This window comes from Chlorocebus sabaeus, chromosome 24 (assembly GCF_047675955.1).
Source record: "Chlorocebus sabaeus isolate Y175 chromosome 24, mChlSab1.0.hap1, whole genome shotgun sequence".
NCBI lineage: Eukaryota > Metazoa > Chordata > Mammalia > Primates > Cercopithecidae > Chlorocebus > Chlorocebus sabaeus.
In genome coordinates this window covers 49,892,583-49,917,497 of record NC_132927.1, presented here as the reverse complement: position 1 = coordinate 49,917,497, position 24,915 = coordinate 49,892,583, and the positions used below count along the sequence as shown (strand labels likewise).

The 24,915-nt window shown below is 47.1% G+C and overlaps 1 protein-coding gene across 2 annotated transcripts; it reads right to left on the bottom strand.

Annotated features, from left to right (window-relative positions):
• Positions 1-265: 265 nt before the first annotated feature.
• Positions 266-24,812, bottom strand: ACOT4 (acyl-CoA thioesterase 4). 2 transcript variants are annotated; one of them, XM_037984686.2, is made up of 5 exons: positions 22,750-24,812; positions 18,894-19,096; positions 17,236-17,566; positions 2,442-2,644; positions 266-981 (listed from the first exon to the last, which is right to left on the bottom strand). In XM_037984686.2, exons 1-5 carry the CDS (start codon positions 23,330-23,332, stop codon positions 376-378), a joined length of 1,926 nt encoding a protein of 641 aa, XP_037840614.2. In that variant the 5' UTR covers positions 23,333-24,812; the 3' UTR covers positions 266-375. The 2 variants fall into 2 exon arrangements, with proteins under 2 accessions (XP_037840614.2, XP_007985410.3); XM_007987219.3 differs by lacking the exons at positions 17,236-17,566; positions 18,894-19,096; positions 22,750-24,812 and adding an exon at positions 3,923-11,433.
• Between the last annotated feature and the right edge of the window lie 103 nt (positions 24,813-24,915).

Genomic DNA, 24,915 nt, shown 5'->3' with positions numbered 1-24,915 from the left:
GAAAATTCTACCCTGCTACTGAAGGTTGAACAGCAAACATTAGGTGACCATTCTTTCACAGTGATGGAAAAAGTCACCAGCTTTAAAGCTCACCTATGACTTAAAGCATTAACTAAAAAAATCTAGAAGGAAACACAAATGTTAACTGGTGGGAATGCTTTTCACTTATATGTGTCATACGCCTCTTAATCTTCTACAACAAGCAAGTTACATTAGTAAAACTAATGACAAAGCTTATTCAACAAAGTTACGTAAAATACACCACTAATGACAAGGACATGGCTTTAATGTTATCCAGGAGACAGCTGATTCACATAGGGTTACTGAACACTAGAACCTGATCTGAATCTCTCATGTCAGCAATAGACAAATGCATTACAATTTAGGGAAAGCTGTTTTCTGGGTACCTCCCAGGTGTTTGCAGAAGAAGGCTAGAATCTGCTTCCAGGCATCTACCTGGGCCTTAGAATGAGCCCTGGGCTCCCCACCCCATATCACATGTTTGTTCACTAATTTGTGAAGGGAAGCTGGGCACAGGGGGAAGTAAGGAGGCTCGATGTAATGCCCAGTCCCAGGGTAACAGATGATATGGGGTTTTTCCTTTCCATGGGCCTGTAACCGTTCAGAGACTTTTTGGGCATACAACTCACTCCTCCAGTTATGGTCATCCTGACCGACGATGAGCAGGATGGGTCCCTGGGCCTTCTCTACTGGAATCATGCTGGAGTTCTCATACCCTCCTACGAGATCATTCCTTATATCCACGATGTCCATGAGGCCCGAGAAAGCTACCCTGATTCTCCTCAGGTCATAGCCCAATGGTGGAATGCTACTGTGCTTATAGTTGATGGCTTTGTTCCCACTGATCCCAGATCCATTGATGGAAACCGTGGCTGAGACATTCTTCAAGAATGAGGCCATTGAGAGACAAATATCAGCTCCTAAAGAAATGCCCAAAAGCCCAATGCCTGGGCCTTTTACCTGGAAGAAAAGAAGAGAGAAGAATCGAGTCAATAATTTATCCAGACTGGGCGCGGTGGCTCACGCCTGTAATCCCAACACCTTGGGAGGCGGAGGCGGGCGGATCACTTGAGGTCAGGAGTTTGAGACCAGCCTGGCCAACATGGTAGAACCCTGTCTCTATTAAAAATACAAAAAAAAAAAAAAAAAAAAATTAGCAGAGTGTGGTGGCATGCGCCTCTAATCCCAGTTACCCGGGAGGCTGAGGCAGGAGAATTGCTTGAGCCTGAGAGGCAGAGGTTGCAGTGAGCCGAGATCGCGCCAGTGTGCTCCAGCTCGGGTGACAGAGCAAGACTCTGTCTTTAAAAAAACAAACAAACAAAAAAAAACAACTTATCCAATTCAAAAACATTTTCCTAAAATGCAAACAGAGATGCTGCTAGCTTTAATCTGGGAATTATCCACAAGAAAATCAACCTCAGCTGACAGGGGAGTTTCTTCCCATGTGCAGAATATCTGGCTGAACACATGGTAAACAAATCTTAAAATCACTGAAAACCTTGGAAACTGATTTATAAACATTTCAGAGAATTATCCACTAGAAAATGCTGAGCCACGGAGCCCATCAAGTTCAGGACCACATTCAGGTAGGTCTGACTGAAGTCTTCATGTGGCAATGCATCCAATAGTGTGGAACCAAGTTCTGTTCCAAGATGTGAATCATTTATCAGATCATTTGCCATATGTATTGGCAAATGATTACAAAGCCAGACTTCAGAGCAAGTAAGTAAGTTCGTTCTTGGCTTCTGAAAGGGGTGGACAAGTTCTGACCAAAATCTGAGAACATACTCTGACATCAGGAAATTAAAATTAAAAAACAAGCATGCGGCCAGGTGCGGTGGCTCAAGCCTGTAATCCCAGCACTTTGGGATGCCAAGATGTGCGGATCACGAGGTCAGGAGATTGAGACCATCCTGGCTAACACGGTGAAACCCCGTCTCTACTAAAAAATACAAAAAAAAAAAAACTAGCCGGGCGAGGTGGTGGGCGCCTGTAGTCCCAGCTACTCGGGAGGCTGAGGCAGGAGAATGGCATAAGCCCGGGAGGCAGAGCTTGCAGTGAGCTGAGATCCAGCCACTGCACTCCAGCCTGGGTGACAGAGCGAGACTCCGTCTAAAAAAAAAAAAAAAAAAAAAAAAAAAAAAAAATTCATGCAAAGACAATAGATTAGAAATTCAATTTGCAATATACAGATAATATTTAATATTACTAAATAAAATCTCACGTGGATTTTACAATTAATTCTATACCACAAATTCATCTGACAGAAAAAGTGGAAATGGGCACCTTAAGCCAAGGAAGTCTCCAGAAGAAATCTTTGTGAAAGAGAAACAGAGCAGCATTTCTGCACATGGTACAGGTTACACTCTCTATGGAGATATTTTTAGAGAGACTGATTAAATAAAGGACATGAGGAGAACCTGGGGATGTTGAAGCATGTAGCATAGGGCTTCTTCGAAGTATTCCAGGGATATGTTGTCCATGTTCTTGGGGAGATCTTCAAAGTTATAATAAGCTAGAGCCAACGTGGCAAAGCCATGGCCAGCAAGGAGGCTGGCTCGATATTCCAGCAGGCCCCCTCCAATACCAAAGATGTCAATGATCCCTGGGAAGGGTCCAGGTCCTAGAGAACAAAATATTATAAATGTAAGCCATTATACAATTTAAAAAATGTTCTTTCCTGGCTGGACACAGTGGTTCATGCTTATAATCTCAGCACTTTAGGAGACCAAGGCAGGAGGATTGCTTGAGGCCAGGAGTTCAAGACCAGCCTGGACAATGTAGTGAGATGCTTTAAAAAAAAAAAAAAAATTAGTCGAGTGTGGTGGTGCATGCCTGTAGTCCTGCCTACTTGGGAGGCAATGGAGGGAGGATCACTTGAGTCCTGGAGGTCGAGGCTGCAGTGAGCTATGACCACACCACTGCACTCCAGCCTGGGCAACAGAGACAGACACTGTCTCAGGGAAAAAAAAAAAAAAAAAGAAAAGAAAAAATTGAAACGAAATTTTATGTTCTGTTGCATCAGCCCTCTGGTTTTTAGTGTACTGATATTTCAGATGTCTATGTAGAAAGGGAGGAAAGAAAAAGAAATACCCAGAGACGGTTTTAGGTGAGAAAGGCAGTGGAGTCTGAAGTATGACCTGTGATAAAGCAGGACATGAAGAAGTGGAGAAGAGACTCAGTGTGCCTAGAACACTAAAGAAGGCGACATTGGTAATAGCCTCATTCACTGTCATCATTCTGCCTTAGACAAGTCAGGCTGATGCCTGTAGAGATCTGTAGGGTAGTGATTAATAGCAAAGTGGATAATGTACCTGATGACCTGAACCTGCTTTTTCATCTGCAGAATAACAATACCAACTTCATTGGAATATTATAGAGACTAATAAAATGCAAGTAAAAACCGTAGTACACAGCCTAACAAAAAATTCTTCTTTTTCTTTTCTGTTTTCTTTTTTTTTTGTGACAGAGTCTGACTCTGTCGCCCAGGCTGGAGCGCAGTGGTGCGATCTCGGCTCACTGCAACCTCTGTCTCTCGGGTTCAAGTGATTCTCGTGCCTCAGCCTCCCTAGTGGCTGGGACTACAGGCGTGTGCCACCATGCCGGACTAATTTTTGTATTTTCAGTAGAGTCGGGGTTTCACCATGTTGGCCAGGCTGGTCTCGAACTCCTGATCTCAAGTGATCCGCCCATCTCGGCCTCCAAAGTGCTGGGATTACAGGCGTGAGACACCACGCCCAGTACCAAATCCTCTATTTTGGTGGAGTGGCCACTGACATAGTCAATGCTAGCTTCTCTGACCTTGCTCCGGAACCAAATCAGTGCTAAATCAGCCCTGGAAAGAAAGCAACGGAGACTCAGGCCACTGACGCTCACACCTCCCGCCAGCATCCCAGCTCACCTGGCGGCAGGAAGAGCGTGGCGCGCACCCGGCCCGCGCGCACCGACTCGCGCCGCACCCCCGGAGGGAGGAAGAGGCGCTCGTGCCGCGCCTGGCACAGCAGCCGTCCAGGTTCGGGGTCGTGGCCGTCTAGTACTTCCAACTCCACGACAAAGGGAATCTCTACATCCCGTTTCAGGAAGCGCCAAAAAGGCTTCTCGGGTTCCAGGGCCCAGAGCAGTCCCATGGGCTCGAGCCCCGCGAAGCTGCCGCCCAGCGCGGGCGCGCGCTCCAGGTCCAGTTCGCCCCGGGCGTCGGCGCAGTAGCGCGCGTGGGCCCGGAAGAGCGCGCCCTTCTCGTCGCGCAGGGACGCGCGCAGCGTGACCCGCTGCTCCGGGGCCAGGCCGCGCACTGCAATGCGCACCGGCTCGTTCCAGCAGCAGCGGCCCGGGGGCTCCAGGATCAGCGTTGCTGACATCTTGGAGCCGGAGCGGGGAATCCAAAGGTCGAGGCCCGAGGCCCGTCCAAGATCGTGGCAACCGCGCCGAATGTCCAGAGGGCGTCCGGCGTCCCCTGGTGCCGGGAGCTGCCGGTGGCTGAGCAGTCCCAGAAAGCGCTTGGGACTTCAGACTGGTTAACCCGGCGCTCTGGACTCGTCTGAGGCAAAAGTAGCCAGGCTGCTCTCCAGGATCGTCTCCTCGGGCCCCGGGGCGCGCAAGGTGTGGCGCCCAACCCACCCCTTAGAAAGCCTCTCTGCCTCACAGCACCCTCGGTTGTTGGAATGAAAGTTGTTGGATGATCGATTTGTGGTGAAACCAGAGGTGAATGAGATCAAGCCAAATTCCAGCCATTCATGGGTTCCATGGAAGGTTTTGTTTAACTTTTTTTTTTTTTTGAAATGGGAATCTCACTCTGTCGCCCAGGCTGGAGTGCAGTGGCGCTTCGGCTCACTGCAACCTCCGCCTCCCAGGTTCAGGCTATTCTCCTGCCTCAGCCTCCTGAGTAGCTGGGATTACAGGCGCGCGCCATCACGCCCGGCTAATTTTTATATTTTTAGCAAAGACAGCGTTACACCATGTTGGCCAGGCTGGTCTTGAACTCCTGACTTCAAGTGATCTTCCCGCCTCAGCCTCCCAAAGTGCTAGGGATTACAGGCGTGAGCCGATGCGCCCTGCCTGCTTCTTGTTGTTGTTGTTTTTATTTGAGACAGGGTCGTTGTCATCCAGGCTGCAAAGCGGTGGCTCGATCTCGGGTCACTGCAGCCTCGACCTCCCAGGCTCAACTGATCCTCCTGTCTCAGCCTTTGCAGTATCTGTGACTACAGACAGCGCACCACCAATGCGGCGCTAATTTTTAAATATTTATTTTTAGAGAGGAGGTGTCACCCTGATTCCTAGGCTGGTCTCGAACTCCTGAGCACAAACTATCCTCCCGCCTCTAATCCCAAAGTGCTAGGACTGTAGGTGTGAGCTACCTACCGTGCCTGGCCCTCCATGTCAGTTTATTTAAAAAGCTTTTTAATGAAATATAGGCCGGGCACAGTGGCTCACGCCTGTAATCCCAGCACTTTGGGAGGCCGAGGCAGGCAGATCACTTGAGGTCAGGAGATCAAGACCAGCCTGGCCAACATGGTGAAACCCTGTCTCTACTAAAAATACAAAAAATAGCGGGGCGTGATGGTGCACATCTGTAGTCTCAGCTACAGGGGGAGGCTGAGGCAGAAGAATTGCTTGAACCTGGCAGGCAGAGGTTGCAGTAAGCTGAGATCACACACCACTGCACTCCAGCCTGGGTGACAGAGCGAAACTCTGTCTCAAAAAAAAAAAAAAAGAAGAGGAAAGAGAAGAAAGGAAGGAAGGAAGGAAAAAAAAGAAAAGAAAAGAGAAAAGAAGGAAAGAAAAAGAAAGGAAGGAAGGAGGAAGGAAAGAGAAAAAGAGAAAGGGAAAGAAAGGAGAGGGAAAGAAGGAAGGGAAAGAAAGAAAGGAAGGAAGCAAGCAAGCAAGCAAGCAAGCAAAACTATTGGAGATAGTAAAAAGATAAGTAATTGCCAGGGGTTGTGGGAAGGGAAGGATGAATAGTTGGAACACAGACAATTTTTAGGGCAGTGAAACTATTCTATATGATACTATAATGGTGGATACATGTCATTATATGTTTGTCCAAAACTATAGATGTAGAACAATCACCAAGAGTGAACCCTAAAGCAAACTAGAGATTTGGGGTGATAATGATATGTCAGTGAAGGTTAATCAGTTGTAACAGGTGGACCATTCTGGTGGGGGATGTTGATAGTGGAGGTGAGGGAACTATGCATGTCTTGGGGGGCACAGGGAGTATATGGGAAATCTCTACCTTCTGCTCAATTTTGCTATGAACCTAAAACTGCTTTAAAATATAAGAGGAAAAAAAAAAAAAAAAAGTAAACCACCCAGATAGCTCAGTTGGTAGAGCATCAGACTTTTAATCTGAGGGTCCAGGGTTCATGTTCCTGTTCCTTAATTTTTTTAATCTTTTTAATTAAACACAAAAAAGAAAAGTAAATGTATTGGATGGAAAATCAAGAGTAGGTGTGGCTTAACATTTGATTGATCCAATGGCTAAATGATGACACCAGGAACCTCTTCTTTCTGTCTTCTCTGCCATTAATAACATCATAAAGTGGCTGTCAGCTAATTGTGGCCTCATCCTTTTTTGCTCATATTGAGTAGGAGGGAGAAGATTCAGATTTCTAAGAAAGGTCTAAGTCACATTTTCTCCTGTCATGGAATGTTGAAATTGGCTTAAACCAAATGGAGATTGCCACCATTGCCCCTGGGATCAGGGTGGAGTTAGCATTCCCCGGAACCCACAGCTGCAGGGGGAGGGGCAATAAAATCAGGAATTCTCCTAAAAGAGAGAAGTGTAATATATGCTGAGCAGGTACCTGACTATATGAGTGTGGCGGAGGAACTTCTCATGACGGTACTGATGGCTTTTTGAAATCCAGGGCAAGAAAGGACACTTTTAAAATTTAGAGAAATAGGCTGGGCTCGGTGGCTCACACCTGTAATCCCAGCACCTTGGGAGGCTGAAGCTGGTGGAACACTTGAGGTCAGGAGTTCAAGACCAGCCTGGCCAACATGGTGAAACCCCGTCTCTACTAAAAATACAAAAATTAGCCAGCGTGGTGGTGTGCATCTTTAATCCCAGCTACTCGAGAGGCTGAGGCAGGAGAATCGCTTGAACCCAGGAAGCAGAGGTTGCAGTGAGCTGAGATCACTCCATTGCACTCCAGCCTGGGCAACAAAAATGAAACTCCGTCTCAAAACAAAAACAAAAACAAAAACAAATTAGAGAAATAAAATATGAGTCTAATAGGAGTTATGATTATTAATGGGGCAAATTAAGGAATTTGGAAGTTGGAGACTGACTTTGACAAGACTGGTATATTTAGATTTGAACACAGAATTTGACGTAAAATATATGTTGGAAAACAAGAAAATAATTAAAGACATTAGCAGTATTTTGCTGCTAGATAATTCTCCCCCAGTTTATCTTCAATCCTCAAAATCAAGTGGGAATGGGAGGTCCCGTGGAAACAAGTCAGGGGAGATAAGGTAAATCCACTGGTGTTCCTAGCAGAAATTTTACTGATAATCAGAATAGTAATAAGTATTGAAATAAAGCAAAAATGAGTGGATGGGCCAGGTGTGGTGGCTCATTCCTGTAATCCTAGCACTTTGGGAGGCCAAGGCGGGCAGATCACTTGAGGCCAGGAGTTCGAGACCAACCTGGCCAATGTGGCAAAACCCTGTCTCTACTAAAAATGCAAAAAGTAACCGGGTGTGGTGGCCCACGCCTGTAGTCCCAGCAATGTCCCAGGAGGCTAAGGCAAGAAGATTCCTTGAACCCAGGAGGCAGAGGTGGCAGTGAACTAAGATGGCGTCACTACACTCCAGCTAGGGTGACAGAGCAAGATTCTGTCTCAAAAAAAAAAAAAAGTGGACGTTGCCAAAAGGGGAGCGGGGGGAGCAAGAAGTCTGTGTCAAAATATATCTTATTTTTGATAAATCTCCAAACAAGTGTGCAAATACTCCTGTCAGTAGGTTCAATCAACAGTCTATCTTGACACCCTGAAGCTAATGCAGAGAAAAAATGCCCAAGAATGACTGGCAGCTGATCTATTTGTTTTTTTTTTTTACACTAGGCAGAGAACCATCTAATTTTTCTATATTAGGGAGGAAATTGAGTAAACTCAATATTCTGTGGTAATATCACCATAAAATTGAGACAAAAATAGAAACAAATAATTGAACACTCGTGGACTTCAGTATGGAACTAAAAAATAAAATGTTTTGCCGGGCATGGTGGCTCACACTTGTAATCCCAGCACTTTGGGAGACCCAGATGGGAAGACTGCTTGAGGCCAGAAGTTTGAAACCAGCCTGGGCAACAGAGCAAGATTCCAGCTCTACAAAAAATTAGGCAGGTGTGATAGTGCATACCTGCAGTCTCAGCTACTCAGGAAGGCTGGGATGGGAAGATGGCTTGAGCCCAGAAATTTGAGGCTGCAATTGAGCTATGATCACACCAATACACTGCAGCTCTGGGCATCAGAGCAAGACTCTGTCCCTAAAACAATTTTTTTTCTTTTCTTTTTTTTTTTTTTGAGACAGCATCTCACTGTGTGGCCCAGGTTGGAGTGCAGTGGTGCAACTTGGGTCACTGCAACCTCCACCTTCTGGGTTGAAGCAACTCTCGTGTCTCAGCCTCCCAAGTAGCTGGGACTACAGGTGCATGCCACCACGCCCAGCTAATTTTTTGTATTTTTAGTAGAGGCGGGGTTTTACCATGTTGGCTGGTCTGGTCTCCAACTCCCGACCTCAGATGATCTGCCTGCCTCGGCCTCCCAAAGTGCTGGGATTACAGGCATGAACCACTGAGCCTGGCCTCTAAAAAAAAATTTTTTTTTCTTTTTGAGACGGAGTTTCGCTCTTATTACCCAGGCTGGAGTGCAATGGCACGATCTCGGCTCACCGCAACCTCTGCCTCCTGGGGTCAAGTGATTCTCTTGCCTCAGCCTTCCTGAGTAGCTGGGATTACAGGCATGCGCCACCACGCCCAGCTAATTTCGTATGTTTAGTAGAGACAGGGTTTCTCCATGTTGGTCAGGCTGGTCTCCAACTCCCAACCTCAGATGATCCATCTGCCTCGGCCTCCCAAAGTGCTGGGATTACAGGAGTGAGCCAATGTGCCCAGCCTAAAAAAATTATTTTAAGTAAAAATAAAAACTAAATGTTTTCCTTGAGAAAAGAAGAAATCACACTGGTTTGGCAGTTTACATGTTCTTTTTTTTTTTTTTTTTGAGACAGAGCCTCACTGTGTCGCCCAGGCCGGAACGCAGTGGCACAATCTCGGCTCACTGCAACTTCTGCCTCCTGAGTTCAAGCAATTCTCCTGCCTTAGCCTCCCAAGTAGCTAGGATTACAGGCACCCACCACCACACCCATCTAATTTTTGTATTTTTAGTAAAGGCAGGTTTCACCATGTTGGCCAGGCTGGTTTCAAACTCCTGACCTCAGGTGATCCACCTCTCTCGGCCTCCCAAAGATTATAATAAAAGTAATCTTTTTACTATAGATAAAAAGCCTTTGGGCTGGGTGCCGTGGCTCACACCTAGAATCCCAGCACTTTGGGAGGCAGAGGCGGGCAGATTGCTTGAGGTCGGGAGTTTCAGACCAGCCTGGCCAACAGGATGAAATCCCATCTCTACTAAAAATATAAAACTTAGCCAGATGTGGTGGTGGGTGCCTGTGATCCCAGCTGCTTGGGAGGCTGACACAGGAGAATTGCTTGAACCCAGGTGGTGACGGTTGCAGTGAGCCGAGATCGTGCCACAGCATTCCAGCCTGGGTCATAGAGTGAGACTCTGTCTCAAAAACAAACAAAAAACAAGGCCTATAAACTAAAGCTGACCTCTTGCCTGTGTAACTGGAGTTGGTTATGTATTTCACTGACAGGCAATGGTCATAAACCTGTTTGTTTATCAGTGTTTTCAGATGCAGAACAGAGTGGAATGAATGATCTCTATCAGACCCTAAAATGCCTAACCTTTGTCCCCACCTCATAGTCATCTTAGCTTAGCTACAGCCTCACTGAACAGCAATGAGAATCTTAAGAATGTAACTGCTGCTTCCCCAACTGCTTCTCCCACCTTTTGTGCCACACGTATCCCCGTTAGAAAATGGTGCCTCACTGAACCTCCTTCACGACATATTCTTGGTCTATGTGGAGTCTGTGTTCCTCAGCTTAAGTCCTGAAACTTGGCTCAGAATAAATCTAACTGTGATTTCTCTAAGTTCTAATGCTGTTATTTTACTTTTCAATCAACATTATAAAAGTTGTTTGTCAGAGGCCAGGCATGGTGGCTTACACCTGTAATCCCAGCACTTTAGGAAGCTGAGGTGGGATCACTTGAGCCCAGGAGTTCAAGACTAGCCTGCGTAACATAGGGAGACCCCATATCTACAAAAAAAACCACACACACACACACACACACATATTAGCTGGGCATGGTGGTACACCTGTAGTCCCAGTTACTAGGGAGGCTGAGGTGAGAGGATCGTCTGACCCCGGGAGTTCAAGACTGCAGTGAACCGTGATGGCACCACTCCACTCCAGCCTGGGCAACAGTGAGACCCTGTCTCAAAAAGAAGAAGAAAAAAAAAAAAAAAAAAAAAAAGGCCAGGTGCAGTGGCTCATGCCTGTAATCACTTCAGGAGGCTGAGGCGGGTGGATCATGAGGTCAGGAGATCGAGATCATCCTGGCTAACACAATGAAACCCGGTCTCTACTAAAAATACAAAAATTAGCTGGATGTGGTGGCCCACTCCTGTAGTCCTAGCTACTTGGGAGGCTGAGGCAGGAGAATTGCTCGAACCTGAGAGGCGGAGGTTGCAGTGAGCCGAGATCACAGCACTGCACTCCAGTCTGGGCGACAGAGTGAAACTCCATCTAAAAAACAAACAAACAAAAATTAGCAGGGCGTGGTAGTGGGCACCTGTAATCCCAGATACTCGGGAGGCTGAGGCAGGAGAATAGCTTGAATCTGGAAGGCAGAGGTTGCAGTGAGCCAAGACCACACCAACACTGCACCATTGCACTCCAGCCTGGATGACAGAGCCAGACTCCGGAAAGAAAAAGAAGTTGTTTGTCAGGAATTCTCATTGGTTTAGAGATATAACATCATTTAGTGATTGGCTATATACTGTTTAACTCTAGAGTGTATGGCATTTCTCTCTTCTCTTGAGGAGTCTCACTCTGTCACCCAGGCTGAAATGCAGTGGTGCGATCTCAGCTCACTGCAACCTCTGCCTCCCAGGTTCAAGCGATTTTCGTGCCTCAGCCTCCCAAGTAGCTGGGACTACAGGCATGCACCACTATGCCCAGCTAATTTTTTTTCTTTTTTTCTTCAAGATGGAGTTGGGATTATAGGCGTGAGCCACTGCGCCCGGCCAAAACTGCATTCTTTAGTGAGTTCCTGTGGGGTCCTTCTGACAGCATCAGCTGTCTCATTGGTGGCTGATGTGACACCTCAGTTCTTGTCTTCTTGATTTAAAAGAATTTAAACGAGACACACAGCGAAAGAAGTGCAGCATAGAGTAATTTATTGCAAAGGAAAAAGAATATTTTGAAAGTTACGTGCAGAATGGATGGCATACCATGAGAGAGAGAGGATTCAAGGCAGGCTGCTCATAAGGGTGAGCCAGCAGACACTGGCTGTAGGGAGACTCCCTATATGGGAGTCTTACATGATTATTCATAAGGTGGTGGGAAGAGGTGTTGCTAGTAGGCATATTCTGGGTGCACATGCGCAGTAGCTGTACATGCTTGTTCATATGTCACATGCCTCACTAGCATATTACATCTCCACGTAGGGCTGTCTTCTACTATTATAATGAGCAAAATATCCGTTTGAGGACAGGTAACATCAAAATGCTCATGCTGTCTATGGGGGAAATTCCCTACTGAAGATAGCTTTGCTTGAATGAGCTCAATTACAATGCGAATGCTGAGGCTCACTGTGTTGACTGTACGGGTGCCATGGTCGCTGCATCCCGAGAACACGGTCACTTCCTTAACTACCTATCCTGCCTCAGTTTCACTGGTGCGCAGGACCTGAAGAATATCTCGAATGGAAAAGTTAACGTTTTATAATGTTCAAGTTGTTATCTATAGAGTAGTGAAGGGGAACTATGACCTTGTGACAGAGTCTATGTGACTCTGGTGCAACAGGCAGCAAACAACTCTGAGCAAGTGGGTCAGAGAGCAGCTGACCCCATGACCAATGCTGTGTGTGCGACAAGCTGGGCTGATTTCCATGTTGCCCCCTCCCTTCTTCCCTGAGTAATTTTATAAAGTTGATAGGGAAGGTTTCAGTGGGATCTTGGCCAGTCTCACAAAGGAGGCTGTTCTGAGGGGCTGGGAAGGAGGCCTCAAGAGAGGAGGAAGGGCTCCCAGGGAAGGGCTTGGGCCAGGGTGCCTGATACTGGGGTGGAGTGGAGGGCACTATTAGCTTCAGCATGTGCAAAGAAGGCGGCTTGGGGATTCTGAGTGGTTGGGGTGGTACTGTGGGAGGGAGGTCACCTGCAGAGAAGGGGCAACAGGAGGCGGGAGGCCCTGGTAAAGATTCAGTTCCCCAAGTGGCCCAGATGCTCTCAAAATGGCTTGCCTCAGGGACTGTCCACCACCAAAAAAATCTCAACACTCTCTCTTGCTATTTAATCAGATAAAGCCCCAGGATCTGAAGCCCCAGGTTCAGATCCTGCCTTGCCATTGGCTTGCAGGATCTATGACCTTGGCAAATGGCTTTGCCCCCTGCTTCAATTTCTTTTTCTGCAGAATGTGACAGGAATGTTCTCTACTTCCCGGGGATGTTTAAAACGTTAAATAATCATCAGCTCTCCACGTGGTACACTTGAAATATGCCTTTAAAAACCATGCCCATTGGACTTGGGTATTGGTTACGTGGTGTTTCCCTCTAAAATTATTCATGATAGCCAGGTGCAGTGGTGCATGCCTGTAATCCCAGCACTCTGGGAGAGGACAAGGTGGGAAGATTGCCTGAGCCCAGGAGTTTAAGACCATCAGGGGCAACATAGAGAGACACCATCTCTTTTTTTTTTTTTGAGACGGAGTTTCGCCCTTTCGCCCAGGCTGGAGTGCGATGGCATGATCTCGGCTCACCACAACCTCCACCTTCCGGTTTCAAGTCATTCGCCCACCACAGCATCCCAAGTAGCTGGGATTACAGGTGCCCGGCACTGCGCCCAGCACCACACCTGGCTATTGTTTGTATTTTTAGTAGAAATGGGGTTTCACCATGTTGGCCAAGTTGGTCTCAAACTCCCGACCTCATGATCAGCTCGCCTGGGCCTCTCAAAGGGTTGGGATTACAGGTGTGAGCCACTGCATCCGGCCTTTTCATTTTTATTTTTTGAGACGGTGTTTCGTTCTTGTTGCCTAGGCTGGAGTGCAATGGTGTGATCTCGGCTCACTGCAACCTCCGCCTCCTGGGTTCAAGAGATTCTCCTATCTTAGCCTCCCAAGTAGCTGGGATTACAGGAGCATGCCACCACACCTGGATTTTTTTTTTTTTTTTTTCTTTTTTTGAGACGGAGTATCGCTCTGTCGCCCAGGCTAGAGTGCAGTGACATGATCTCGGCTCACTGCAAGCTCCGTCTCCCAGGTTCACGCCATTCTCTTGTCTCAGTCTCCCAAGTAGCTGGGACTACAGGAGCCTGCCACCACACCCCGCTAATTTTTTGTATTTTTAGTAGAGACGGGATTTCATCATATTGGTCAGGCTGGTCTCCAACTCTTGACCTCAGGTGATCTGCCCGCCTTGGCCTCCCAAAGCACCGGGATTACGGGCATAAGCGACCACACCCGGCCTCTATTTTAAAATAAATAAATCAACCATTGTGGAGCATGTGAGTTTAATGAACTTTTCTGTATATTTTACAAAGTTCACAGCGTGCATGGGTTGAAAACGAAAAGAAAGATGCCTGTCAAATAACTAATAAAGACTAACTAGCCTGGGCCCGGTTGCTCATGCCTGTAATCCAAGCAGTTTGGTAGGCCAAGATGGGCGGATTGCTTGAGCCCAGAAGTTGAGACCAGCCTGGGCAACATGGTGAAACCCTGTCTCTGCGAAAATACAAAAATGAACTGGGCATGGTGGCATGTGTCTGCAGTCCCAGCTACTCAGGGGGCTGAGGTGGGAAGACCACTTGAGTCTTAGAGATCGAGCCTGTAGTGAGCCGCGATCATGTCACTGCCACTGCACTCTAGCCTGGGTGACAGTTAGATCCTGTCTCAAAAAAAAAAAAAAAAAAAAAAAAGACAAAATATCAAGAGGCTGATAGGTAATGTGAACCCCTGTGGTGCTTAAAAAATTTTTTCATGTTATTAAAACATTTTTTTTGCCAGGTACAGTGGATCACGCCTATAATTCCAGCACTTTGGGAGGCTAAGCCGGGTGGATCACCTGAGGTCAGGAGTTCAAGACCAGCCTGACCAACATGGCAAAACCCCATCTCTACTAAAAACACAAAATTTAGCTGGGTGTGGTGGTGGGCGCCTGTAATCTCGGCTACTTGGGAGACTGAGACAGGAGAATCACTTGAACCTAGGAGGCAGAGGTTGCAGTGAGCCAAGATCAAGCCATTGTAGTATAACCTAGGCAACACAGTGAGACTCCATCTCAAAAAAAAATTGTTTTTATAAGATGGTGTCCCACTATGTTACCCAGGCTGGTCTTGAACTCCTGCACTCAAGCAGTCCTACTGCCTCAGCCTCCCATGTAGCTGGGATTACAGTCATGTGCTTCTATACCCATCAATTCATCTGTGGTGCTTCTGAATCTAAAATTCGCAAGCCCAAATTTCTAAGAATGGGCAACAGGGTCCCTAAGGTCTCAAAAGGGCTTCAGCAGACTCAAGTTTGGGATCCAGCATCTACTAATAAACTTTTGCACTTTTCTAAGAGAGTCATATATTATATAATCGCAAGGGAAAAGATAAAACAGTATGAACTGAAATTTTGTGTTGTGCCCTGGCATCTTGGGGTGGGACGTGGCCAGGCCAGCTATGGGAACTGTCCCAGATTGCATCATCTCTAAGAGTTCTCAGAGTCTCGGGTCATGTGTACTCTAAATGGGGCTCCGTGCCCAGCACTGGCATTCTTGTGGAAATTTGGACAGACAAGGCACCAGCTGCATTCCTAGGTTGCAGAGTACCACAGGAGGTAGCTTCATCTCAGGATATCAGCTCTCTACTGTGGATCTGGTTATATTCTACTGCTACAAAACCATGAATTCCTTCAGAAAAAAGGTGCCTGAAGCTGGCAGCGGTGGCTCACACCTGTAATTTCAGCACTTTGGGAGGCTGAGGCAGGAGGATTGTTTGAGCTCAGTAATTCAAGACTAGCCTGGGTAACACTGGGAGACCCCATCTGTACAAAAAATTAAAAATTAGCCACGCATGGTAGTGTATGCCTGTGGTCTCAGTTGCTAGGGAAGCTGAGGTGGGAGGATTGCTTAAACCTACAAGGTTGAGGCTGCAGTGAGCCGTGACTGTGCCACTGCACTCCAGCCTGGGCAACAGAGTGAGACCCTGCCTCCAAAAAAAAAAAAAAAGAAAGAAAGAAAAGAAAATAAAGGGTTTTTTTCCTTTAAATACAACTAAGGTTTAAGAAAACCAAGTTTATTGTGGAACTAGTTATATCAAGTGTTATAAAGATTGTCTTTTCTTTTTTTTTTTGTGACAGTGTCTTGCTGTCGCCCGGGCTGGAGCGCAGTAGCACGATCTCGGCTCACTGTAATCTCTGACTCCCGGGTTCAAGCATTTCTCCCATCTCAGCCTCCCAAGTAGCTGGGACTATAGACATGCGCCACCATGTCTGGCTATTTGTTTGTAGAGACAGGGTTTTGCCATGTTGCCCAGGCTTGTCTTGAACTCCTGAGCTCATGTAATCCACTGGTCTTGGCTTCCCAAAGTGCTGGCATTACAAGTGTGAGCCACCACGCCAAGCCTAAATTGTTTTCACATGTGCCATTATTAAAATCACTTATGTAATTCATCTAAATAATGTTTTATCAGCTTTTGAAACAATTAAATCCTGAAGGCCGTTATGTATAAACAGAAACGTAGAATTTATTTGCACTAGGAGAATCCTAATTAATTGAAGGAGAAGGTATCAAAGAACTAAATATGTATTTGTTTTGAAAATTTTTAGTGGTTTTATATCTAACTAGTAATTAGTTTATAGGCAAGATGTTAACTTCCATTCTTAAAGGAGAAACTCAAACCTGATATATTTTTTATATTATGTGCTTTTCTTCCACAGTAGGTAATCATTAAATTAATTAATTAATTAATTTGTGAGGCAGAGTCTTGCTCTGTTGCCCAGGCTGGAGGGTAGTAGTGCAATCTCTTCTCACTATAACCTCCACCTCCTGGGTTCAAGCAATTCTCCTGCCTCAGCCTCCCGAGTACCTAGGACTATAGGTGCATACCACTACGCCCGGCTCATTTTTTGTATTTTAGTAGAGACAGGGTTTCACCCCGTTGGCCAGGCTAGTCTCAAACTCCTGACCTCAAGTGATCCGCCCACCTTGGCCTCCCAAAGCGCTAGGATTACAGGTGTGAGCCACCACGCCTGGCTCATGTATACACATTCAGCAAATAACTATTGAACTCCATTTATGTACCAGACACTGTTAATTGAAGTTACTCACTTTTCCTTTCAGAACTAAAGCCTTATCAGTTGTGTGTTCAGATAGGAAGAAGAGACTTTTTCCATTTCTTGTGTTTTCTACAGTTACTCCCTTCCCAAACTGATCAAGTGTACAGTTTATAAAAATCTTAAAAACTTATTCTTACTGGTAAATTCATTTTAATAATGAGGGGGAGAAACTTTAAGTAGTTATTAAAAAGAAAAGAATGAATACACATACACTAAATGTGGCCGATGTTTTCAGGAGAGATTAGTAAGAGAGGCCACATGATCAAATAAAAATTACAGTTTTGCTGGGATTGTCCCCTCCTGGCCACCCAAGTGTTTGTGGAAGAAAGTCTGGAGTTGTTTCCAAGCATCCACCTGAGCCATGGCATGAGCCCTGGGCTCCCCTCCGAAGATAATAGCACTGCCCACCAAGGCATGCAGGGAAGCCCGGCACAGTGGGAAGTAAGGAGGCTCAATATAGTGTCCCGCCCCTGCGTAACAGATGATCTGGGGCTTTCTCCTCCCATGGGCCTGCAAGCGTTTACAAGCCTCATTAGCATAGAACTCACTCTTCCAGTTGTGGTCATCCTGACCTACCAGGAACAGGAAGGTGCTCTCTGCCCTTTCCACAGGAATGAAGCTCTTCTGGTCAGGTCCTTCCAAAGGGCTGTTCAGGACATCCACAATGTCTGCATAGCCATCTTTGGTCACCTTGATGCGATTTCTGTTGACGCCCACAGGGGGCAGGGTCTCACCCTTGTAGTGTAAGGTTCCCCCAACATTGGCCACAGAGCCGTTGATGATGACAGCAGCTGTGATGCCCTTCAGGAAAGAGGCCATGGAAAGGCAGAGCTCACCCCCTTTGGAAATTCCAAGCAGCCCAACTCCTGGACCTTTTACCTGAGAAAGGGACAAGGAAAAAGAAGAAGAATGACTCCACAAACAGTGGAATACAGTGAGTTGTGCCCACCCTGGAAGTTACTTGAACCTGAGTCTGAATCTGAGTTCTACGATTTACCACTTTGGGAATTTACCTCCCCTCTATCTCTTCCCTTCCACAATTTCTCCATCACCACTCTTGTTGATGGCCATGTGGAAGATCTATCAACTAACCACTCTGGTTTCTCAGTTCCTTAATCTCGTATCTCCCATGATCTTTTTCTCTCTCCCACCTGAGCCACCCATTCCCACTGTCATAACTAAACTGAGTCATCATCAACAAGTACATCATTTCATGGCTGGCTGTGGAGGCTCACACCTATAATCCCAACACTTTGGGAGGCTGAGGCGGGTGGATCACTTGAGGTCAGGAGTTTGAGACCAGCCTGGCCAATATGGTGAAACCCCATCACTACTACAAATACAAAAATTAGCCAGGCAGTAGTGGCATGCACCTGTAGTCCCAGCTACTCGGGAGGCTGAGGCAGGAGAATCGATTGAACCTGGGAGGTGCAGGTTACAGTAAGCCTAGATCATGCCATTGTACTCCAGCCTAGGTGACACAGCAAGACTCCATCTCGAAAAAAAAAAAAAGAAAGAAAAACATACTGGAATTAAAAATTGTATAATGCCAACTATGAGAATATTTACTAGCAGAAAATATAGTAATATAGAATTGCATAGAAACTGTCTTTAAGAGGCCAAGTGTGGTAGCTCACGCCTGTAATTCCAGCACTGTGGGAGGCCAAGGTGGGCAGATCACTTGAGGTCAGGAGTTTGAGACCAGCGTGGCCAACATGGCAAAACCCTATCTCTACTAAAAAAAAAAAAAAAAAAAAATACAAAAATTAGGCCAGGCATAGTGGCTCATGCCTGTAAACCAGCACTTTGGGAGGCCAAAGCGGGTGGATCATTTCAAGTCAGGAGTTCAAGACCAGCCTGACCAATATTGTGAAACCCCACTTCTACTAAAAACACAAAATTAGCCGGGCATGATGGCAGGTGCCTGTAATCCCAGCTACTCGGGAAGCTGAGGCACAAGAATCACTTGAACTTGGGATGTGGAGGCTGCAGTAAGCCAAGATCACAACACTGGACTCCAGCCTGGCAACAGAGTGAGACTCCATCTCAAAAAAAAAAAAAAGAAACTGTAAGAAGTGACTTAAAAAGGTAGTGTGTGTTGGGGTAGGGAATGGCTGTCATGAATGGGCCAACTTCTGTGAACACACAGACCATTCAAGAAGAGACCTGATACATCATAGACCATAAATCTGAGAGAAGAACTAACCTCAGGATGACTGAGCAAGTAGTTCACAGCTTCTTCAAAGTACTCCAGATGGAGGACGTCCATGGTCTTGGGGAGGTCTTCATAGTTATAATAAGCCAGAGCCATCACAGCAAAACCCTTCCCAGCCAGCAGACTAGCCCGATACTCCAGCAGGCCACCTCCAGTTCCGAACATGTCCACAATCCCAGGAAAGGGCCCAGGTTCTTGAGAAGAAACAAAACAAAATGCAAAGCTAAGCTATTCCTGAAACAGCTGGATGGTTTCTTATCAAGTTAAATACACACTTACCATACATGTGACCCAGCAATCCCACTCCTAGGTTATATTCCCACGAGAAATGAAAACCTGTGTTCATCCAGAAACTTCTGGCAAGTGTTGATAGTGACTTTACTCATTATAGCCAAACACTGGAAACAACCCATATGTCCTTTGACTGGTGAATGAATCCATTTAATGGTGCACCACCAAGAAACAGCAAGAAAGACTGCTACGTACAAGACACAAATGCCTCTCCAGTGCACTCAACAGAATGCACTTATTCAACAGACTCAAAAGGGTACTCATTCCGAATGACTCCACCTACTGAATATTTTTACCATTTAAAGGTTTGTATTTCATACAAGAAAAATAAATAACGCAGACCGGGTGCAGTGGCTCACTCCTGTAATCCCAGCCCTTTGGGAGGCTGAGACCGGTGGGTCACCTGAGATCAGGAATTCGAGACCAGCCTGGCCAACATGATGAAACCGTCTCTACTAGAAACACAAAAATTAACCGGGTGTGGTGGTGGGCACCTGTAATCCCAGCTACTCGGGAGGCTGAGGGAGGAGAATCACTTGAACCCAGGAGGCAGAGGTTGCAGTGAGCTAAGATTGCACCACTGCACTCCAGCCTGGGGGAAAGAGCCAGATGCTGTCTCAAGAGAAAAAAAAAAAAAAAAAGAATGTAAACACCTTATGGGCAACACTTCAAGAAATAGTTAAGTGCTGATACCCTCAAGCCATCAAAGTCCCACAGGCCCCCTACCCCCTGTGCCCTTTCCTCACTTTCCAGTATCCTGGACTTTCTATGTATCACTCTCTTGGTTTTTATAGTATTAACACTTAGATATGTACCTTAATATTTTATTTTGCCTGTTTTTTGAATTGTATCTAAATGGAATGATACTGAATGTGTTCGCCTAGGGTTTGACTGTTTCACTCAACAGTGGTTTGGAGATTCATCCATGTTCTTTTTTTCCTTTTATTTTGTATATCTTGATAGATGTTGATTCTTGTAGCTGTAGTTCAATCACTTTGACTGCTGGAAATATACCTCAGTTTATTAATCTGTTCTATTGTTGATGGACATTTGGGCTGTTTCCAGTTGGCTTTGCTCTTTTTTAAAATTAATCCAGACTGCTCATCTGCAATGGCTTTCCTCTTATAAGGAATATGTCTCCTGGTGCACATGTACCAGTAGAATAAGAGATTTAACTGTGTAAGTTAAGACACATTGTTTCCCAGAGTAGATGAATATGTTGACTCCTTCTAACAGTGAGTTTTATTTCCTCCACACACTGGTCAGCAATTGGTAATGCTGGCTTCTAAAAGTCTGCCGCCTCTGAGGGTGTGAAATGTACTCTGTTGTTTTATTTTGCATTGCTTTATTAATAAGGATAAGCATCATTTCATTTTTACATTGGCTGATTGCTCTTTATGTAATAAAAGTATCCAGTAACCTCAAATTTCCACTGGACAGCAAGAGGCCTTCATATTGTAAATGCTAATTTACATAAACCTGAACATACTGTGGGAGTTGAAAGAAAAGTTGCAAAAATGAGAAACTTTTAAAAGAGCATTTGTGGGCCCCATGCCCCTAGGATCCCCAGAAACCCCAGTGCCCCAGCAGCCATGAGCATAGCCCATGCGTGTGCTGATGGACAGGGACCGCGTGCTGGCAGCTTCTAGACGGCCTCCTGCGGGGCTTCGCCGCCCCTCCTCGGGAAGCTGCCTGTGACACTGCAGCAGCGCCGCAGCTTCCTGGCCTGGAAGCAGTACCGCACCCTGCTGCCGGACCTGGTGGATAAAGAGGCCCATGGGTGTGAAGCCCTAGGCTTTTCCCTAGACGTGGAGCCCAATCACGGAGGGCCTTGCGAGAGATGAAGCACATGCAAAACACAGAGGTCTACATACTGCACCAGCCCCTGCCCAAGTATGACCACTGTGTGCGTGAGAAGCACCACTGGGTAGAGCAGCACCTGGAGCCCCAGCTTGTGGAACAAATTATCCTGACAATGGACAAGACCGTGGTCTTTGGAGACTTGCTCACTGATGACAACCATACCATTCGAGGCCAAGAGGAGAGGCCACAATCAGTACCTGGTCCTACCCTGCACAAGGAGGCGGCTGCCCTCCTGGAGTGACAACAGGAGGGAGATCATAGACAGCCAGCGGGGAGCTAGGCAGCAGGAACGAACACGCCCTGCAGGGGGCAGCATCTGCAGCTGGAGCAAGGGCGGGCAGGCAGGCACCATAACCTCCGCGCCCTCACAGGCCCAGCCACCTGGCACCTCCTGGCTGCCATACAGTGAGAAAACCAGTGTATTTCCTCCTGGATATACAGTGAGAAAACCAGTCGGAATTCTTTTTGTTTAAAAAAAAAAAAAAAAAAATTGGTGGCTTCCTGGTCAATACATAAGAACATTAAAAAATTGAAACTACCCTTTTTTTTGGTGGTTGTGGTTGTTTTTGTTTTTTTTTTTAGATGGAGATTCACTGTTTCTTGTCCCCCAGGCTGGAGTGCAATGGTGTGATCTTGGTTCACTGCAATCTCTGCCTCCCGGGTTCTAGCGATTCTCCCGCCTCAGTCTCCTGACTGTCTGGGACTACAGGCGTTGCACTACCACGCCCGGCTAATTTTTGTATTTTTAGTAAAGACAGGGTTTTCACCACGTTGGCCAGGCTGGTCTTGAACTCCTGACCTCAGGTGATCCTCCTGCCTCAGCCTCCCAAAGTGCTACAGGCGTTAGCCACCAGGCACGGCCTGTTTTTTGTTTGTTTTGTTTGTTTTTAATATTGTAAGAGTCTTTTCCCTTTCCTTACAATTTTTTTTTTTTTTTTTTTTTTTTTTTTTGGAGACGGAGTCTTGCTCTGCCACCCAGGCTGGAGTACAGTGGCACGATCTTGGCTCACTGCAAACTCTGCCTCCCGGGTTCAAGTCATTCTCCTGCCTCAGCCTCCTGAGTAGCTGGGACTACAGGCTCCCGCTACAACGCCCGGCTAATTTTTTGTATTTTTAGTAGAGACCGGGTTTCACGGTGGTAGCCAGGATGGCCTCTATCTCTTCATCTCAAAACCCGCGCACCTGGGCCTCCCAAAGTGCTGGGATTACAGGCCTGAGCCACCGCGCCCCGCCGTTACAATGTCTTTTAACTGAACACTAGGTTGAGGGACCTCTCAGTTTTGGAGCGGCAGGGGCAGTCCCCAACCAGCCTTTCATTCCATTCCTGTCTCCTCACACTAACCTTCGGAATGTTGGAAGCTACATCCTTTCTCCGTGTGAAAAGCGCAGGCACGAAAATATAAGAAATAAAAAAGTAAGTGTAACTCCCCTCAGAGGGCCGGGCGCGGTGGCTCACCCTGTAATCCCAGCTCTTAGGGAGGCAGAGGTGGGAGGATAGCTTGAGACCAGGAGTTCAAGACCCGCCTGGGCAATATAGTCCGGGGGTGTGTGTTGGGGGGGGAGAGACACAAACAAAGTGAAAAGAACAGGGGGAAGGCGGGGGGCGACACACACACACACACACACACACACACAAAGTGAAAAGCACAGAACAGGGTTGGGCAGACGGGAACAATTAGCAGAGGTGACTCACCTGGCGGTAGGAAAAGAGTCCCGCGCACCCGGCCCGCGCGCACCGGCTCGCGCCGCACCCCTGGCGGGAGGAAGTCGCGCTCCTGCCGCGCCCGGCACAGCAGCCGCCCGGGCTCGGGGTCGTGGCCCTCCAGCACCTCCAGCTCCACCGCCAAGGGAGTTCGCACGTCGCGCTTCACCAGCCGCAGCAAGGGTTTCTCGGGCTCCAAAGCCCAGAGCAGCCCCATGGGCTCAAGCCCCGCGAAGCTGCCGCCCAGCGCGGGCGCGCGCTCCAGGTCCAGCTCGCCGTGGGCGTCGGCGCGGTAGCGCGCGTGGGCCTGGAAAAGCGCGCCCTTCTCGTCTCGCAGGGACGCGCGCAGCGTGACCGGCTGCTCCGGGGCTAGGCCGCGCACGGCGATTCGCACCGGCTCGTCCCAGCAGCAGCGGCCAGCGGGCTCCAGGATCAGCGTCGCCGCCATCCGAGCAGGAACCCTAATGATCCGGCCAACCTGCTTCATCTGTGGAGACCTCAGCAACTGCGCCCAACTCTTCAGGCTCCATGGGTACAGCCGGGACGCTCGAAGGACAGCAGGAGATGAGGCCATTTTGAATTTGACCTGGGAACAACTGAACGGGGGTGAGGAGAAAGAAGCTTGTTAGAGATCATCTAAGGCTACCGTCGCAGGCTAAGCGCCCACTAGGGCAGAGGAGTCTGCTAATCTGAGCTGGGAAGGCCAGAGTCCAGCCGATCAGCCCGACCAAATACAGACACACTTGAACTTGCTTCAAGTCTGCTGTGTTGAAACCTCCACCTTATGTTGGAAAGCAACTTCCTAGTTTTGCTTTTCAGAAGCTTGCTGGCCGGCGGAATGGGCAGTCTCGAGGCGCCAAACTCCTGAGGGCGAAGAGGAATGCAGGACTGAAGTTGGTTTTGATCACTTTGTTGAAGAATTCACACTCATTACCAATCATAGATAGAGCTTTTCTGTCAAAATCTGCACCCTGGTGTTTGGCTTGTGTGTTCTCTGTATATGCCTATCCTCCACATCAATCCCACACCGAAGGATTCTGCTGGCTTCTTCCTGTGTGACTTCTGAGCTTCATTCCTTACAGGTGTAAAAATAGTCAAATGAGGTAATAGTTATTTCTCGAACTCCTGACTTTGTGATCCGCCCGCCTCAGCCTCCCAAAGTGCTGGGATTTTCAGGCGTGAGCCACTGCGCTCGGCCAGTAGTTATTATCTTCTTACACTGCTTTCTCATTTTTGTTCCAGTCAGTCAACTTTTTAAAAAAAAAAAGAAATTAAAAAAAAAAAAAAAAAAAAAAAAAACAGGGTCGGCTGGGCGCGGTGGCTCACGCCTGTAATCCCAGCACTTTGGGAGGCCGAGGCAGGCGGATCACGGGGTCAGGAGATCGAGACCATCCTTGCTAACACGGTGAAACCCCATCTCTAATAAAAACACAAAAAAATTAGCCGGGTGTGGTGGCGGGCGCCTGTAGTCCCAGCTACTTGGGAGGCTGAGGCAGGAGAATGGCGTGAACCCAGGAGGCGGAGCTTGCAGTGAGCCGAGATCGCGCCACCGCACTCCAACCTGGGCGACAGAGAGACTCGGTCTCAAAAAAAAAAAAAAAAAAAAAAAAGACAGTCTCACTACTTTGCCAGCCTGGAGTACAGCGGCGGTTTACCATCACTGCACACTTACAAGCCCCAAACTCCTGGGCTCAAGCCATCTTCCTGCCTCAGCCTCTCTATACCTCAAGGGACTACCGGCGCTCCCCATGCATCGGGCTTTTTTCTACTTTTTCATAAGCTATTGGTTTCAACCAGAGGGTTGTTTGTTTTTTTCCATCAAACTTAAGCTTTAGACCCCTCCCAAGCCCTTGTACCTGATTTTATAATGTCCTATCTTTTTAATTAGAGAAACCTATAAATGCGTAAGCTTCAAACCCACAAAACCTGTTTGCCTCTGCTTCTAATACAGCTGTCCTCAAGGTAAGCCTTTTATATCTCATTCCAAATGCTCATGTCCCATGTCATTAATCTTACAATTTCCTGTTTGTTCTAATTACCTTTGTATAGGTTCTGTGGCACACCAAGTATATTCGGTGCACAGAAGTCTCAGGAACTAAAGAAAGTAAATAATAGTGTGTCCGGAATTGGTTCCTTCCAGTGGGTTCTTGGTCTCGC

Excerpts from the sequence above, each read along its gene's own strand:
- ACOT4 (XM_037984686.2), bottom strand. The coding sequence starts at position 23,332 with ATGGCCTCATCTCCTGCTGTCCTTCGAGCGTCCCGGCTGTACCCATGG. Across the intron at positions 17,567-18,893 it reads ACTTGCTCAGTCATCCTGAG|GTAAAAGGTCCAGGAGTTGG; the intron begins GTTAGTTCTTCT and ends TCCCTTTCTCAG. Across the intron at positions 982-2,441 it reads ACATGCTTCAACATCCCCAG|GTAAAAGGCCCAGGCATTGG; the intron begins GTTCTCCTCATG and ends CTTTTCTTCCAG.